At 47.0% G+C, this 14,154-nt stretch overlaps 2 protein-coding genes across 3 annotated transcripts in view; one reads left to right on the top strand and one right to left on the bottom strand.

Annotated features, from left to right (window-relative positions):
• Positions 1-527: 527 nt before the first annotated feature.
• On the bottom strand, positions 528-13,318 carry BDH1 (3-hydroxybutyrate dehydrogenase 1). The gene is made up of 7 exons (XM_064666289.1): positions 13,229-13,318; positions 11,926-12,057; positions 8,821-8,893; positions 7,277-7,387; positions 5,491-5,632; positions 3,703-3,855; positions 528-2,365 (listed from the first exon to the last, which is right to left on the bottom strand). The coding sequence occupies exons 2-7, from the start codon at positions 12,006-12,008 to the stop codon at positions 1,896-1,898; spliced, it is 1,032 nt and encodes a 343-aa protein (XP_064522359.1). The 5' UTR covers positions 12,009-12,057; positions 13,229-13,318; the 3' UTR covers positions 528-1,895.
• Positions 12,967-14,154, top strand: part of LOC135419655 (D-beta-hydroxybutyrate dehydrogenase, mitochondrial-like) — a 17,338-nt gene continuing 16,150 nt past the window's right edge. The window contains exon 1 of one of the 2 annotated variants that reach the window (XM_064666291.1): positions 12,967-13,196. In XM_064666291.1, coding sequence (XP_064522361.1) covers positions 13,131-13,196 — 66 coding nt within the window. In that variant the 5' untranslated portion in view covers positions 12,967-13,130. Of the gene's footprint in view, positions 13,197-13,247; positions 13,449-14,154 lie in introns of those variants that run through there. The other variant, XM_064666290.1, reaches the window with a different exon arrangement.

Here is a 14,154-nt window from a genome sequence, read left to right as displayed (position 1 = left end):
TCTTATGTTATGCCCCAGAGAAAATTCCATGTATTGATAAAAAAGGCAATATAGCCTGCACCACAAGATGCAGCAACCACAGATGAGACTCTGGAGAAAATCAGAAAGGTCTGGAAACTGTCAAGTCTCTCCCAGGGTTTTATTTGGGATCTGTCAGTGACCTGTTCTGTGCCTGCCCTGCTGAATCACCACCACAACCCTCCCCTCTTCAGAGCTCAGTTTCCCTTCCTGATCCCTTAGGAATAATCCATAATAATGCTCTGTAATCTGCAAGAGTCTGCTACAAATGCAGGTTTAAGAGCTGCGAATACGCAGAGTCCAGGGGTTGGGCATGTCTGTCACGAGAGGCAGGACACATCTGGTACTCCTGCAGAAGTCTTGCACTATCCAGCACACAGACATGCAAGACACAAAACTGCAAATGAACCTCTGAATGCTGTGTAGGAGGAACAGGTGTGAACCTCACCACTACAGAACATGAGCTTTCACCTTAAATATATAAAAAATAAAGAGAGGAAGGCTCTGAATTTTGTTACCATTCATGTATACATTTATTAAGCCAAAGGAGTTTGATCATGTCATTGTATGTTACTAGAGCATGTGAGATCTTTTCTTTTTAACTTCACTAACAATGGTTATTTAAATTACTTTTTATTTTTGCCTTTCAAGCTTAAAAAAAATTTACTCTTTCTGCATTCTCCATGGAAGGCTCTTTGTTTTTTTTTTTTTCTTTTTCTTTTCTTAAAGTACAAAACAAATATTCCTCAGACATGTAAACAACCATAATGGAAATGAAACTGCTTCTAAAGTTAACTTCACTGTTACGGACGTTCTGATAGATTTATGTCATGTTGGATGTATTTCAGCTCAGTGACTCCTTCAGTGGAAGTTATCATCACCTGCACTGCCCAGAGGCCCTGGTCAGGGTTAAGGCCCTTCTGTGCAAGGTGCTGTACAAATACTTCAGTGTAACTCTGAGGTCCCTGGTAGAAGGGCATTCACTCTTGTGACTATAACCCTCTCTGCTTCCCCCTGCTCCACCGTGTTCCTCACAAATTACAGGAGCTTGAATGAAACTTCTCCAGGCTAACTCTGGAGCTGATATTCAGCTACTGTTGAAGAGAAATGTTACTGCAGGCCACTCCTGACACCTGCAGTCCTGTGTGTAAAGCTGCTCACACTCATGGGAATGCACATATGAGTAAGAAACTCCTGTGGGGAAGGTCTACAGGATTGAGTCCCTGGATCATTGAACTCCTTTGCAAGAAAGCAAGCAAGAAAAGCAGACTTGTTCCTTTTCTCTAATGTTTCATCAGTATAGTTCTAAGAGAGAAAGGGACGGGGTCAGTTGCTCAGTTTCAGCACCTTGAGCATTTTGAGTTCTGATCCTCAAATTAAAGAAGTCTCTGCTATGCCTTGGGCTACTGTGACCAGGCCTGGAAAAGTCAGTTGGACATTCTTTGTCATGAGGAAGCAGTGGTTTGCCATTACAGCACGGAAGGACTCTCTTTTATGGTATGAAGGCTGCACCCTAGGCAGGAATTGTGAAGATTGTGTTTGGCCATCAGCAGAAATTATTCTGAAAACACTTCAGAGCAATTGCAGTTTAAATAATGATTATAACTTCATATTTGAGGTGAAAAAAGAAAGGATTATGTGAAATAAATAGCAAAGAATCATTGCCTCTGCACAAACGTAACATATTCCTGCCTATGAAGCATTTCCTGCAAATTATTGCCCTTTAGGTTATGTCTGATATTTAAATGAACCCTTTAGAGCTAAAATACAGTACTCTGAAATGAGGTTAGAAAAATTTAAAAAGGACTAATGGGAAGTGTGTACAAAGCTCTCTTTAAAACCAATTTCCCACCTGGGTAGCTTACGAGTGTGAGGCCTCAGTAGACATAGAGCCGATCTGCGATGGCAGCAGGCATGTGTGTCATGATCTGCATGCGCAGCCACCAGTAGTAATCCATGGGGTGGTAGCGGGTGTAGGGGGCGGTGGCGGTGAGGGCGTGGGCGACGCTCTCGATGACGGGCGAGGTGTCCCTGGAGCCGCTGTTGCAGTAGCTCTCCATCTTGCTGACCTGCTCATCAAAGTACTTCCTGCCATAGTCCTTGCGCACGATCTCCGGGAGCTCGTCCCACATTTTGTCGGCAATGGCTTTGATCCGCTCGGGGCTGTACAGTTTGGTGCCAGCGATGAAGTTGCCGGGCTCCACGATGCTGACCATCACTCCCTGGGGCTGCATCTCGTACCGCAGGCAGTCGGAGAAGGCTTCCACGCCGAACTTGGTGATGCAGTACGGGGAGCGGGCAGGGCTGCCCATCCGACCCATCATGCTGCTGATGTTCACCACGCGACCTAGGCAGAGGCCAGGCAGAGCACAGCTGAGCTGTGGCACCTGACCCAGGACAGACACCTGGTACACACCACCCAGCAGATTCCTGAACGCGCATCCCCCTCCTGCTCACTGCACAGCTGTGAGGGCTGCCTGGCAGACCTGCACGGCTCTACCTGAGCAGAGCTGTGCTATGCAACAGCCTTCAGACAGCAGAACAAGCCCAGTGCTCGTGCTCCTTGGCTCATTATACCTGAGGGAACACATGGTGACACACAAAGCTCAGTGCTGTGGGGAACACAGAGAGGACTGGACAGAGCCAGCACGGTGGGAAACAGGATTGCTCAGCAGCAATTTGGACTGAGCCCAGTCAAGAGGAAGCAGGAGCAAGGAAAGTCTCTGGCACCAAAACTGAGCTTGTTTATTTGCAAATCAAAGGCACAAAATCCAGCAGCCAATGGTGGCTCACAGGAACAGATTGCTCCTGTACCACAAACAGGCAGAGCAGTTTAAGTCCACTGCACCCTTTTCTGTGTGACAGCTTATGGCTCCAGGAACAGAGATGGGGCTTTCTCCTTTCTAGAAGCCATTCATTTTGGCTGAGGAGAATGCTGGTAGGAAGCTGTGGATGCTGTAGTCTAGGCAGAGGTTGCAGTTCTCTGCACTTCTTGTCAGTGCTCATTGCTAAGTTGTGTTAGAAAGACATGGTGGAAGAAATCCTGCCCAGGCCACATCCAGCCCAGGTCTGCAGCAACATCCACAGCATTGTTAATGCCTGTGGATGCCTCAAGTGAAAAATATTCTCATTTAGTCAGGTAGTTTGCCCTAGTACAGGAAAGGTTTTGCTCCTTTATGAGACCCACACAAGCTCCAGGTCTGTGTGCCTTTGCTGTACAAATCCCACCTCTCCTACATTACAGACTCCCAGAGCCAACAACTTCCCTGTAAGAAGCTTTTTAAACTTCTGCTGCCCACCCTGCCAGCACTGGCACAGCTGTTTTTTCATACAGCAGGGAGGATTGCTCCTGGCATTTAGTACAGTTTATCACATGGTGAGCTGCAGCTTCTGAACAGGTAAAAGAAGGTATGATGGATTAGATCTTGTGTGGGATGTTGCAGGACAAGGTAGCAGAGATGGGAAAGAGAAATAACTGGTTTTCAGGCCTGCTGCCTTGCTGTGTAACTCAGAGAGGTCAGGCAGTCCCTGTGTATGCTGGGGACCATGTTCTGTCTATAAAGGTAGGGAGGTGGCCACTGGTGCAGAGAGCAGTGCAATAGACCCTTCGGCCTCCAACACAGCAAGATGTGGCTGGATGAGGTACCTGCTACAGGGAGAGCCAGTCAGGAGGGGATCACTCACCCTTTGACCTCCGGATGAGCGGGAGGAAAGCCTTGGTGGTTCTCACAGTGCCCCACAGGTTCACTTCAGCTACCTCCATGTAGGTGTCCATGCTGGTGAACTCAACTTCCCCGAATGTGGAAATCCCAGCATTGTTAACCAGCCCCCAGAGCCCTACAAGACAAAATCAAGCACCTCTGTGAGACTAATGAGAACAGGTTGGTAAAAGCTTTGCTAATAGATTATTGAATCACACAACAGAGATTTTCATTATGTCTTGTACTGATGGAAACCAGATAGAAGACCAGAGCACACTTCATTCTCCTGAGCAAATATAACCACAGCTGGGATCTGACTGTACCATCCAACACTGCAGCCACAAATACTGTGAACAAGGTTTCCTGGGAAGTTCTGAGCCAGCAAACAGAGAACCTCAGCCTTGTCTGAGCCGTTTCTTTGCCACTCTATATTCTTCCATGGTGATTATTTAAAAGAAGCAAAATAACAGTCTCTAAAGGCAAATAATAAGAATAGGAATGACCTTGTAAGAAACAAAAGAGTAATTCTTTCAAAGTGAAATCCCTTCTGTCACCATAAGAACTAGAATGTCTGCAGTGCTGGAAAGGAGAATGTAGGCATGGGTGGGCATGCATGCCATGGCCTATCCCGTTTATTCTGCTGCAACCAAGATGGCAACAGCTGAAGCTACCTACTCATTTGGCATTAAAAAGAAAGACTGAAAAGGAATTTTGAATAAATCAACTCACTTCATAAAATATTCTAATTGTACAGGAAACATACTGAGAAAGGTCTAAGAAAGGCTTCTGTCTGCTGCCCTCAGAAGCAGCAATTTCATCCTGGCCTGGGCTTGAGAACATAGGGCTAGAAAACTTAACTTTTATAGAAGATCCACACATAAAAATTAAATATAAAGAAAGGCAAAAGAAATAGGTTTATGCAAAATCCAAAAGTAAACATTATTGGTTGTTCTGCTTTTAAACAACCTTGTGTTGAATATGGATGTTCTTTAGGCGAAAAATGTACTTCATCAAAGGGTGGAAAGGTTTCAGAAATGTATGAGCAATGGGGATTTTTACAGTACTGGAGCAGAATTTGTTGTCATCACCTCAGCAGAATGAAGTAGGCAGGCTAAGAAAGTCTGTTACAGCTACCCCCTGAACTCGAAATGTTTGTATCTGCAGTGACATTAATGATTAGCTCAGTTGGTTAAAGAATGGTGCTAATAAAGCCAAGGCTGTGGGTTCAATCCCTGTATGGGTCATTCACTTAGGAGCTGGACTCGATGGTCCTTGTGGGTCCCTTCCAACTCAGAATATTCTGTGAACTCTGTAGTGATACTCAGCTGGCTTCATGGGAAATTCTTTGGAAAACCTCTCCATTTCCTTTGCCTTTTGAAAGAGTGGGGGAGACATTTCTATTGTTAATCCCCAATCCTTGGGCACTGGGCAGGTTTTATGACATAAAGGGAGTCACAATAAACTTTAGTTCACAGGAACAAAGCACTAATCCCAGAGCCTTGAATACCACTCTGGTTTCTGCTAATGTCCCCACAGGAGCTAGTGGAGAACAAAGCAGTTTCCTTTGTAGATGCTGTCTGAAGAGGGAAGCTGCTTTCTGATATAGCACAATATTCAAACAGGCCATTTGCTCTGCAAGGCTGCTCCTCAAAGCTCTGTGCTCTTCAGTCATGTGATCAGCTTTTGAAATATACCCTGACAATGTTCTTGGAGCCCAGGCGAGGGAGCTCCTGCCCCCTCTGTGACCTCAGTGCCCAGGCCACGTACTCACCTTTCTCTGGGTCCTGCAGGCTGCTGTTCACGTGCTCCACTGCTCGGTCCACTTCTTTGCTGTCACAGACATTGAGCTGGACCGTTCTCATCCGATCGCTCTTCATGTTGTCCAGTTCCTTGGAGCCACCCTCTCCCTTGTCCTAGAGGGGAAGAAAGTGCTTGTTTGAATCTGGCCAAAGAGCCTGCGTAGAATATCAAATGCATGGCAATCATCAAATCAAGCCAAAGGCTGAGCAGGGCAGCCACAGAGTAACGAGGACAGTCCTGCAGCCCTAAGAGGAAGGGGAACAGACAGGGCTGGTCCTGCAGAAATCCATTCCTCAAGCACCCCCATCTGACCGTGAGCCTTCACCAAGTCAGCTGGTAGAAACTGCTTCAACCACCAAGCAGCCAGAGCTGATGTGCAGGTGTGCTGACAAAAACAAACCCATGAAAATAACACTGAAGTTTCACAGTCATTTCCTCTATTTCAGGGCTAGGTCAAATATACCCAAGCAAAAGATGATGCTTCTTACGTCTACCTCCACTTCCATCTAGCATCTAAAAACACACTAAGCTTTTTCTGCCACTAAAATCAGCACTCTGATCAGAATTCTGCTTATGGTTTTGCTAGTGAAACCTGTGGCACAATGAGAAATCAGCTCATTCTCCTGAGTTGTTTTTGTTCTACAGAAAGCATATGGCCAGAAGACACGCAGGAGGCCAAGCAGTTAGCTAAAGAGCTTTGGTATTTTCCAGTGTTTGTCTGATGACAACTGCTGTTACCAGTCTTGCCACGGCCACAGAGATTTTGAAACATGGGATGGAAATCCAGCTAAAGAAGCAAGATTTAATTACAGAGTGACGCTGCAAAGCTTTCTGCTGATTTTTTTTGGAGGAAGTAAATATTGATCAAAGCCTAAAAGACTTAAGGCATGCTGCTGCATGTCAGTTTATGGTAAAATTGTGAGAGGCCAAGATTTTCCACTAACATGCATTCAATAGAGTACTGAAGACAGCAAAATGGAAAGGAGACTTCAGTGACAGATAAGACATGCCCACTGAAAACTGGGTCTTTCTAGCAGCTCAGACAGAGGAAGTGAAACTCAGAAGTGACTTTGCAACTCTGAAACTTTTGGCTCCTGTCAGTGTAGAGGCAGGCTACTACTCTGAACTGTGTTTTTAAAGTATGGCTGTGTTCTTATATTCTCTAATGTTGATCTTCAGTTACAAAATAGCTATCAAAAAAGTACTCATCTAACCTTTCTCTTGACCTCTTTTGAAAGGCAGTTTGTAACAAGTGTCTGTTCTGCTGTAACGCCTGTAGAGGGAGCCCAGCTAACAAAGAAATCCTTGACCCAACGCTGAGACACCAAAAGGCAGCAGAAATAAAGTACCACATGCCATAAAATCACTGGTGGCTTGGTGTACGTCACAATTATTCAAAATAAACCCTGCATAACTATGTATGGTCTGAGAGCAGGGCCAATGGTCCAGACTCAACCTGACCCCCAAATTTGCTTATGGATAAGCCTATAAAGTTGGATTTGGGGTTCCAGTTCATCTGACATGGAATAGACCACAGTGTTGTGGTTTAAATAAGAACCACCCTAGATACTGTTCAGTCCTGGTTCTGATCTAGGCCAGGTTTTGCTCTCTGAAATTCAAGCAGCCGTGTCTTTTTGGCTATCACCCACCCTCCCTCTCCTAGGCAGAAAGCTGTGCAGAGAGGAGAAGGAAGACTGGGTTTGCTATGTGTTGGTGCACACGCCACAGGTGAAGAACACAGTTTTTGGTTTCCCTACCTTTTGCAGGCAGCCAGCGTAAATAATAAAGCCTTTTTCATGGAGGTGTTTGGCCAAGTCAAATCCAAATCCTGAGTCACAGCCTGTTATAAGCACAGCTCTGCTGCCAATCTGCAAAGCAAAACAGAACAAAACACTCTGGAATTATCTGAAATTGGTGATTTGCAGTTCACAGAACAAATCATGTCCTTGGCCAGGAGCAGCCTGTTCCAGGGATGTTCTCTACACTCTTTGCCAGCTACTGCCACCCAGTGCCTCCTGAAGACAAAAAACGAAGGTTTCATACTGAGTTCACTCCAGTGAGGCAGGATCACTGTCCTCCCAACACAAAGAGGAGTTTGGCACCTCTGGCAAGAGGCTCCCAAGGCAAACAGATCAAGCAAATCACCATTCTCTGGCAGTTCACATCCATCTTGAAATCTGAAAGTAAACCAAAGAGTTCCGAAGACATGTTTTCCCTTCTTCAGGAATTGTTTCTGTATGTTTAAAGTATCCCATGCAGGCCATAGGAAATGGAGAAAATTTGACTGAAGAAAGGATATGGATTAATCTTACTGACTGCTCACTCATCTTTCTCTCTGTAGCACATGAACCCTCTAGTGCTGGGTTTTAAAAGCTAAGCAGAATCAAGTGGGGTTAATATTTAAAATTAAGACCAGTTGGTCATCAGTCTTTTTGTTTGGTTGGGGTTTTTTTGCCTTCTTATTTTTCCAACTTACAATTTAAATAGAAGTATACCTCATTCCTTCTCCAAACTCCTTCTTCTAACCCAAAGAGAGGCAGCAGTTAAGTGACATGCTAAAAATTGCATGGTGAATCAGACAGTCCAACAGCAACATTTGCACATCCAACAAAGTGGGTGGGATTAGGTGATAATTACTTGAAATTCATTCCAACTCATCTCTTTTAACAAACTATAAATTTGACTTTCCCCAGCATACACAAGGACCAATCAGGGTCACACTGGAAGCCCAGCAGTGATGCAAGGATCATATCTGAGTTCCTCTGAGACTCTGTTCCAGAGTTATGGAGCAAGCTGTGCATGTTCTAGCACCGCTACAGTGCTGAGTTCTGTGCCACAAGACAGGCAAGAGGGCAAAACACTCCCCTTCCTTTTGTCTGGCACTGTTCCTGGCAAGTCAGCGCCTTCAGAGAGAGGGCTGTTAAAGGGGGCTACTCTCCAGATCAAGTGGTGAGGACACACCGATTTATTTACATCTCTTTAGACAACCATACCCCAGAATGAGTGCTTTATTAAGAACCTGTCATGCAAATTCCCTCTGCTCTAAGGTGGAAGATTTCATCTGTTGAGTGAGTTCCAAAAATAGAAAAAGCCCACTCGTATGATTGTTTATTTCCATCCTTAGCAGCGTGTACTGTGCTACGTCAATGGAAGCTGTGATAGGAAAGAATGTGGAGTATGTTGGAGATCCAGCTTGGAGTCTCTCTGGCAAATCAGAAAGACAGATTTGGTCACCAGGCTTCAGGGATTTTAAAATCTCAGCTCAGCAGAACAAATTCTTGGAAGTCAAACTCACACTCACCTGATCGACTTCACTTGCATAAGAGCGGCTGCCACATGGGGACAAGAGAGGGAGGAAAAATTTCTGCACAGGCCTGTTAAAAAAACCCAAACCAACAGAACAATCAAGCATGGGATATCTTGTTCATACCTTGCTGCTGTAACATGCACATGAAAAGGAATGTATGCTGCCTACATACATGATGTAGGCTGTCCTTTGAGAAGACAGAATCCAGTTCTCCTTAGTCTGAGTCTGTGTGTTTCCTACAGTATGAAACATTTGTTTCTCCAAAGACCTTGATGCTATTTCCAGCTGCAAGAGCTGTCTGGGTATTATGAAGAATTCTAAAATAGCTCCTGGTCTGAAGGCACACACTTGCTTCCACCCACAAAATGGGCAGTGCAATGTTTGCATTTTCAACAGCAGCAATGCTCTCACTTAAGGGTTGCGTGAAGCTGGGATGTGAGAAGTCTTTCACTTGTTTGATGAAAGTATTCTGCTGTGGTTTTGTCTCTGATACCCAGCCTGAGGTTGAATTTCCTTGGATATATCTCACTGCTTTTACACACAGCTCCACCCTTCTGTCATCCTGGATGACACTTCTGCAGTGTCTACCCATTAGATACTCTTAGATTTTATATCCCCTCTTTGCAAGTGTTTAAGCTAAGAGACATCTTCGAGCAATACCTGGCGTGCAGATGTGAAGCTCCTCCGCACAGTACGTCTGACTCCCAGGAAGATAAAACATGTTCACAAAGACAGACCAGAGCAAAGCAACAACACCTTCCAGAGAGTGAGATTCTATTTAGAAAAGCTATGTTACCAGTAGCATCACTCTGTCTTAGGTCTTGCCATCATTCATCAAAACTGGGCTTGGACAACACACCAGAGTGACTCCAAGCTCTGTCTTTGCCAGCCACCTCTCTAGACTTTATCAGCTGTTTCATTTTTGCTTCAGGCAATGACCACTGCCCTCCTGGAGCCTTCTGGCCTTCCCTTAAACTTGCTGTACTTCATCTACCCTCAGCTCCTCTAACAGCATCTATCCTTCAGCAGAGCTTATCCTGCAGGCTGCTTTTCTGTCTTCTAAGTGAATTTGCATAATCATTCACAATTATCTCCAGCTCAGACATCACGGGTGCTCCCAGGGTGACCTGTGCTACACTGCACAGCAGCTTGCAGACACACTGGCTTCTGAGCCACATCTTGGGAAAACAAGGCTAGAAAAAGGATCTGTGACGGCAGCAGCCTTGAACCAGATGGAAAAGGAGCTGGTTTACATTGGGGCAATGGTGTCCACTCACTCTCCTTCAACAGTTTAGCCCTTTTTCTAACTTAGTGTCACAAGCCAAATCTTGAAATAGTTACAGCCAATTTAATTGCTGTATATGTCAGTCTCCAGGCAAAGTGTGTGCTAACATCACTGACCTGCAATCCTGGACTGGAACTTTTACCTCAACAATAAGCTTCTTTGTGTGTCCTACAGTGCCCAGAAATGTTCATAACATTTCTTTTAGTTGCGTGAACTTGTTTTTTATTTTTCAGTGTCAAGTCCAGTCCTGTTATTTCACTGCAGAGCAGTGATTTTCTGCACTCAATTCACAATAACCTGTAGAGAATGACTACTATATTTATTGACATTCTGCCTACCTTGAACCTGAAGGCAAGGGTAGAAAGTAGATGTTGGCTGCTGATCAACAGGAACGTCATCAGCGGGAACGTCATCAGCAGGAACAGCCACGAAGCATGTGAGCCCCTACACTGTACATGAACGTACCAGGAGCCATTTTTGTCTGCATGACTGAGTTCTAGAGACCACAACTGAGACTTTCAGAATACAGAGATGGTCCTCAGATTGAATCTGTGCTTGTAACCATGCATTGGCTTTTGTTCAGTTCCACCAAAAAAAGGGAGCTTGAAGAGTCAAGTATATAAATCCTGCCTCAATGCATTAAGACACTGGTTTAGTGACAGCACTGCCTTTCAGATGAACAGTTGGATTTTCATTTCAGGTTTAGCAGCTTGTGGGGACTTGCAAATGCAACACATTTTTGCCCTGAGTACAAGACGCACAAAGCACAAATACACAATAAGCAAAACAGAAGGAAGAAAAAAAATGTGCTGAAAATTCTTTTCTCAAGTTAATAAAACATTAATTCCTATTTTAAAGGCCACAGCAGATTCTTGCTGGTGAGCTTTGGTGTGTGTAGAGCAAATAGGAGATAAAAGTCTGTTTGCATAGGAAATCTCTAACAGCTTAGCTATCTACAACACCCTGTTAGCAGAGCCACCCTCGACCCTGATGGTGCTGGACACCCCTATCAACAGCAGTAGAACAACACTGCAGGTGGCAGTTCCTGTTTAGCAGGCCATAAGCCACTTTTAAATGGCTTATGTACAATTAGTGGTACACACACCACTGTTTGGGAACTCCGCTCTAAAACAAAGCCAGGGAAAGCACTGAACTTCCTCTGGATTTGGACTGGTAGGGTTCCAATCATATAGCAATTTAAACAGTGAGGTTTTCTTTCAGAACCAGAAATTAGAATTAGATAGCCAATTTTCTGCATGTTCAGAAAAAAACAGCTTCATTACTCAGCCCACCTCAATTTCTCACTAAAACCTCCCCTCTTAACTTTCTCATTTAATGTGATTCATCGCCTCTTTAATGAAGTCACAGAAACATATGGCAGTTTCTTGCACTGCAGCAAAGCCTACTTGCTGATATGCAAGAATAAATCCTTGCTGGATACTTAATTAATGCTCTACTTCACACCTTTTTCACTGCAGTGTGGAAAAAAACCCACGTTGCCAAACCCTCCTTGCATATAGAGTCCATCTCCTCTGTGCTCAGAGCAGTGACTGAGCACTGGCACAGGTTGCCTGAGCAGGTTGTGAAATATCCACTCCTGGAGATACTCAAAAGCCAACTGGACACAGTTCTGGGCAACCAGCTCTAGGAGGCCCTGCTTGAGCAGGGGAGTTGGACCACGTGACCTTCAGAGTTCCTTTCCAACCTCAATCACCTTGTGGCTCTGAAAATAAACTGCCCCACTGAAATCAAATGAGTCTTTGGTGTGTGCTTTACTCAAGATCTCATGGCTGCTTGTCCACCAAGTTACTTACCTAAAGCCACTCCCTGGGTCCTTGAAATTAAGGGCTTTCCCAGAAAAGTTTAGGAGAGGCCGGGACAGCTTGGTAGCCAACATCCTTTCAATTAATGCACTTTACCAACAGCAAGACTGTTCTTCCTTAGCTCTGCAACACAAGATAGCACCTCTGTTTTAGTTGCTCAATTATTTTGTAAGACATGCTGACTCCATGTATTTCAACAAGAAAATAAAGTCCAAAGGAACTCATCTTTTCCCCTTGCAGTTCCTCATGCTGAGATAAACAGCTCAACCTTGAACCGCTTCAAGATGCTTTTAAATAAGGAAAAGCATTATAAGTAAAGTACCAAGCAGAGAGGCATCTAAACAAAATGTGAATTACTCCTTTAGTGCATCTTTAACTGTATTCTCTGAAACAGGTAAAAATTAAGGTACTTACATGGAATGTATTATTCAAGTGAGCTATATGAAATAATTTTAAACTAAAACATAACTTCAAGTCACAGGTGATGTCATGTTACATATTTCCAAAGGAATCCTTGGGCTTTACAGTTAAAGATACGTTTCTTTGCAATTAAGTAGCTGGTTACACTGGACCAAGCACAGGGAACCACCATTAAACTCACTACAGGGTGAAAACAGCTAAAGAACAAGACTTAGTTATGGAAAGTCAATTTCAATCACATTTATCTTGGATGAAACTGATCCATGGCACAAAAAAAAAAACCAAACCAAAACAAAAACATTTCCCCAGCTTAACGCACAGCCTCCTTTATTGAAGCCGAGAAACGGGATCTAATTGTTAGGGCTTGTTTGCATCTCTGCCGAAGGCTGGGCCGCCGCCGCGGCAGCTCCGGGGCCTGCTGGGAGCCAGGCCCGGGCTGAAAAACAGCGGAATTACCGCAAAAACAGCAGCGGCGGGCACCGAGCTGCGGAGGGAGGGAGCGGTGCGGGCTCAGGAGGGCACGCTGGCTTGGTTAATCCTCAGAAATCCCGGTGGTTTGATCAAACTTTGGAGCTCGGCTGGTGCCCCGCGGTTTTTTGCGAGAAGGTTTGCAGGGAGCGGGCGAGGCGCGGGGTCCCCGCGGGCCCCCCAGCCCGGCCCAGCCCCTCTCCGGGGCGCGGCTGCCGCGGCCCCGAACGCGGCCGAGGGACCGAGGGGGCGCGGCCCGGCCCGGCCCGGCCCGCGTGGGGCGCTGCGGGCGGGGGCCGCGCTGGGGGATGCCGGAGCCCCCGTCCGCCGCGGGCAGGGTCGCCGTGCGGACCGGCTGTCAGGGCTCCACCGGGGTACCGCGACCCATCCCCCGCCCGCGCGTTACCTGGACCGGCGGGTGCCGGACGCTGCTGCCGTTTGAATGAGGCTGGGCTGGGGCCGCGGTGCCGGGCGCGGCGGGGGGCGGGCCGGGGGCAGGGCCGGGCCGGCGGCGGCGATAGGCTGCGGCCATGGGGAGCTCGGCGGGGCTGCTGCTGGCGCTGGGCGCTGCCGGGCTGCTGGTCCTCCGCCTCCTCCTGCCGCGGCGGGCCCGCCGCGCCCTGCCCGTGAGTACCGCGGAGAGGGGCCGGGGCCCGCCGGGCACAGCCCGCCCGAGCGCCCCCGGGCCCAAAATGGCGCCGGGCCGTGTAGCCGGGCCGGGGATGGTGTCGCAGCCGGAGCGGCGGGGCCGGGCTGGTGGAGCCGGGCACACAGTGCGAGGGGGGCGAAGCGCCGAGCTGGGCACGGCCCGGGGCAGTGCAGACCCGCCGCGGGGCTCGGCCGGTCCGTGGTGCGGCGGGCGCTGCCCTCGGACCCCGCGGCGCGGCGGCTGCTCCGCTGCGCACCCCGGTGTGCCTCACTTGGAGGGAGTGTGTTGATAGAATCAGAGAATTGGGTTGGAAGGGACCGTAAAGATCATCCAGTTCCACCCCCCTGCCGTGAGCAGGGACACCCTTCACTAGACCAGGTTGCTCCAAGCCCCGTCCAACCTGGCCTTGAACCTATGGGGCACCCACAGCTTCTCTGGGCAACCTGTGCCAGTGCCTCACCTCCCTCAAGTAAAACTTCTTTCCTAATATCTAATCTGAACCTACTGTATTTCAATTTGAGCCCATTCTCCCTTGTACTGTTACTATATGCTCTTGTAAACAGTCCTGCCCCATCTTTCCTGTAAATTCCCTTCAGGTGCTGGAAGGCTGCAATTAGGTCACCCCAAAGCCTTCTCTTTTCCAGGCTGCACAGTCCCAATTCTCTCAGCCTTCCCTCTTAGGA

The sequence above is a fragment of the Pseudopipra pipra genome, chromosome 10 (genome assembly GCF_036250125.1).
Source record: "Pseudopipra pipra isolate bDixPip1 chromosome 10, bDixPip1.hap1, whole genome shotgun sequence".
Lineage (NCBI taxonomy): Eukaryota > Metazoa > Chordata > Aves > Passeriformes > Pipridae > Pseudopipra > Pseudopipra pipra.
Note: the sequence above shows the minus strand (reverse complement) of the source record. Positions and strands in the feature narration are given on the sequence as shown.

Coding starts and splice junctions, on each gene's coding strand:
- BDH1 (XM_064666289.1), bottom strand. CDS start 12,008: ATGTTGGCTACCAAGCTGTCCCGGCCTCTCCTAAACTTTTCTGGGAAA. Junction 5,633..7,276: donor ACGCTGGCTGCCTGCAAAAG/GTAGGGAAACCA, acceptor CTTCCCCTCTAG/GACAAGGGAGAGGGTGGCTC. Junction 2,366..3,702: donor GCTCATCCGGAGGTCAAAGG/GTGAGTGATCCC, acceptor GCCTCTGCCTAG/GTCGCGTGGTGAACATCAGC.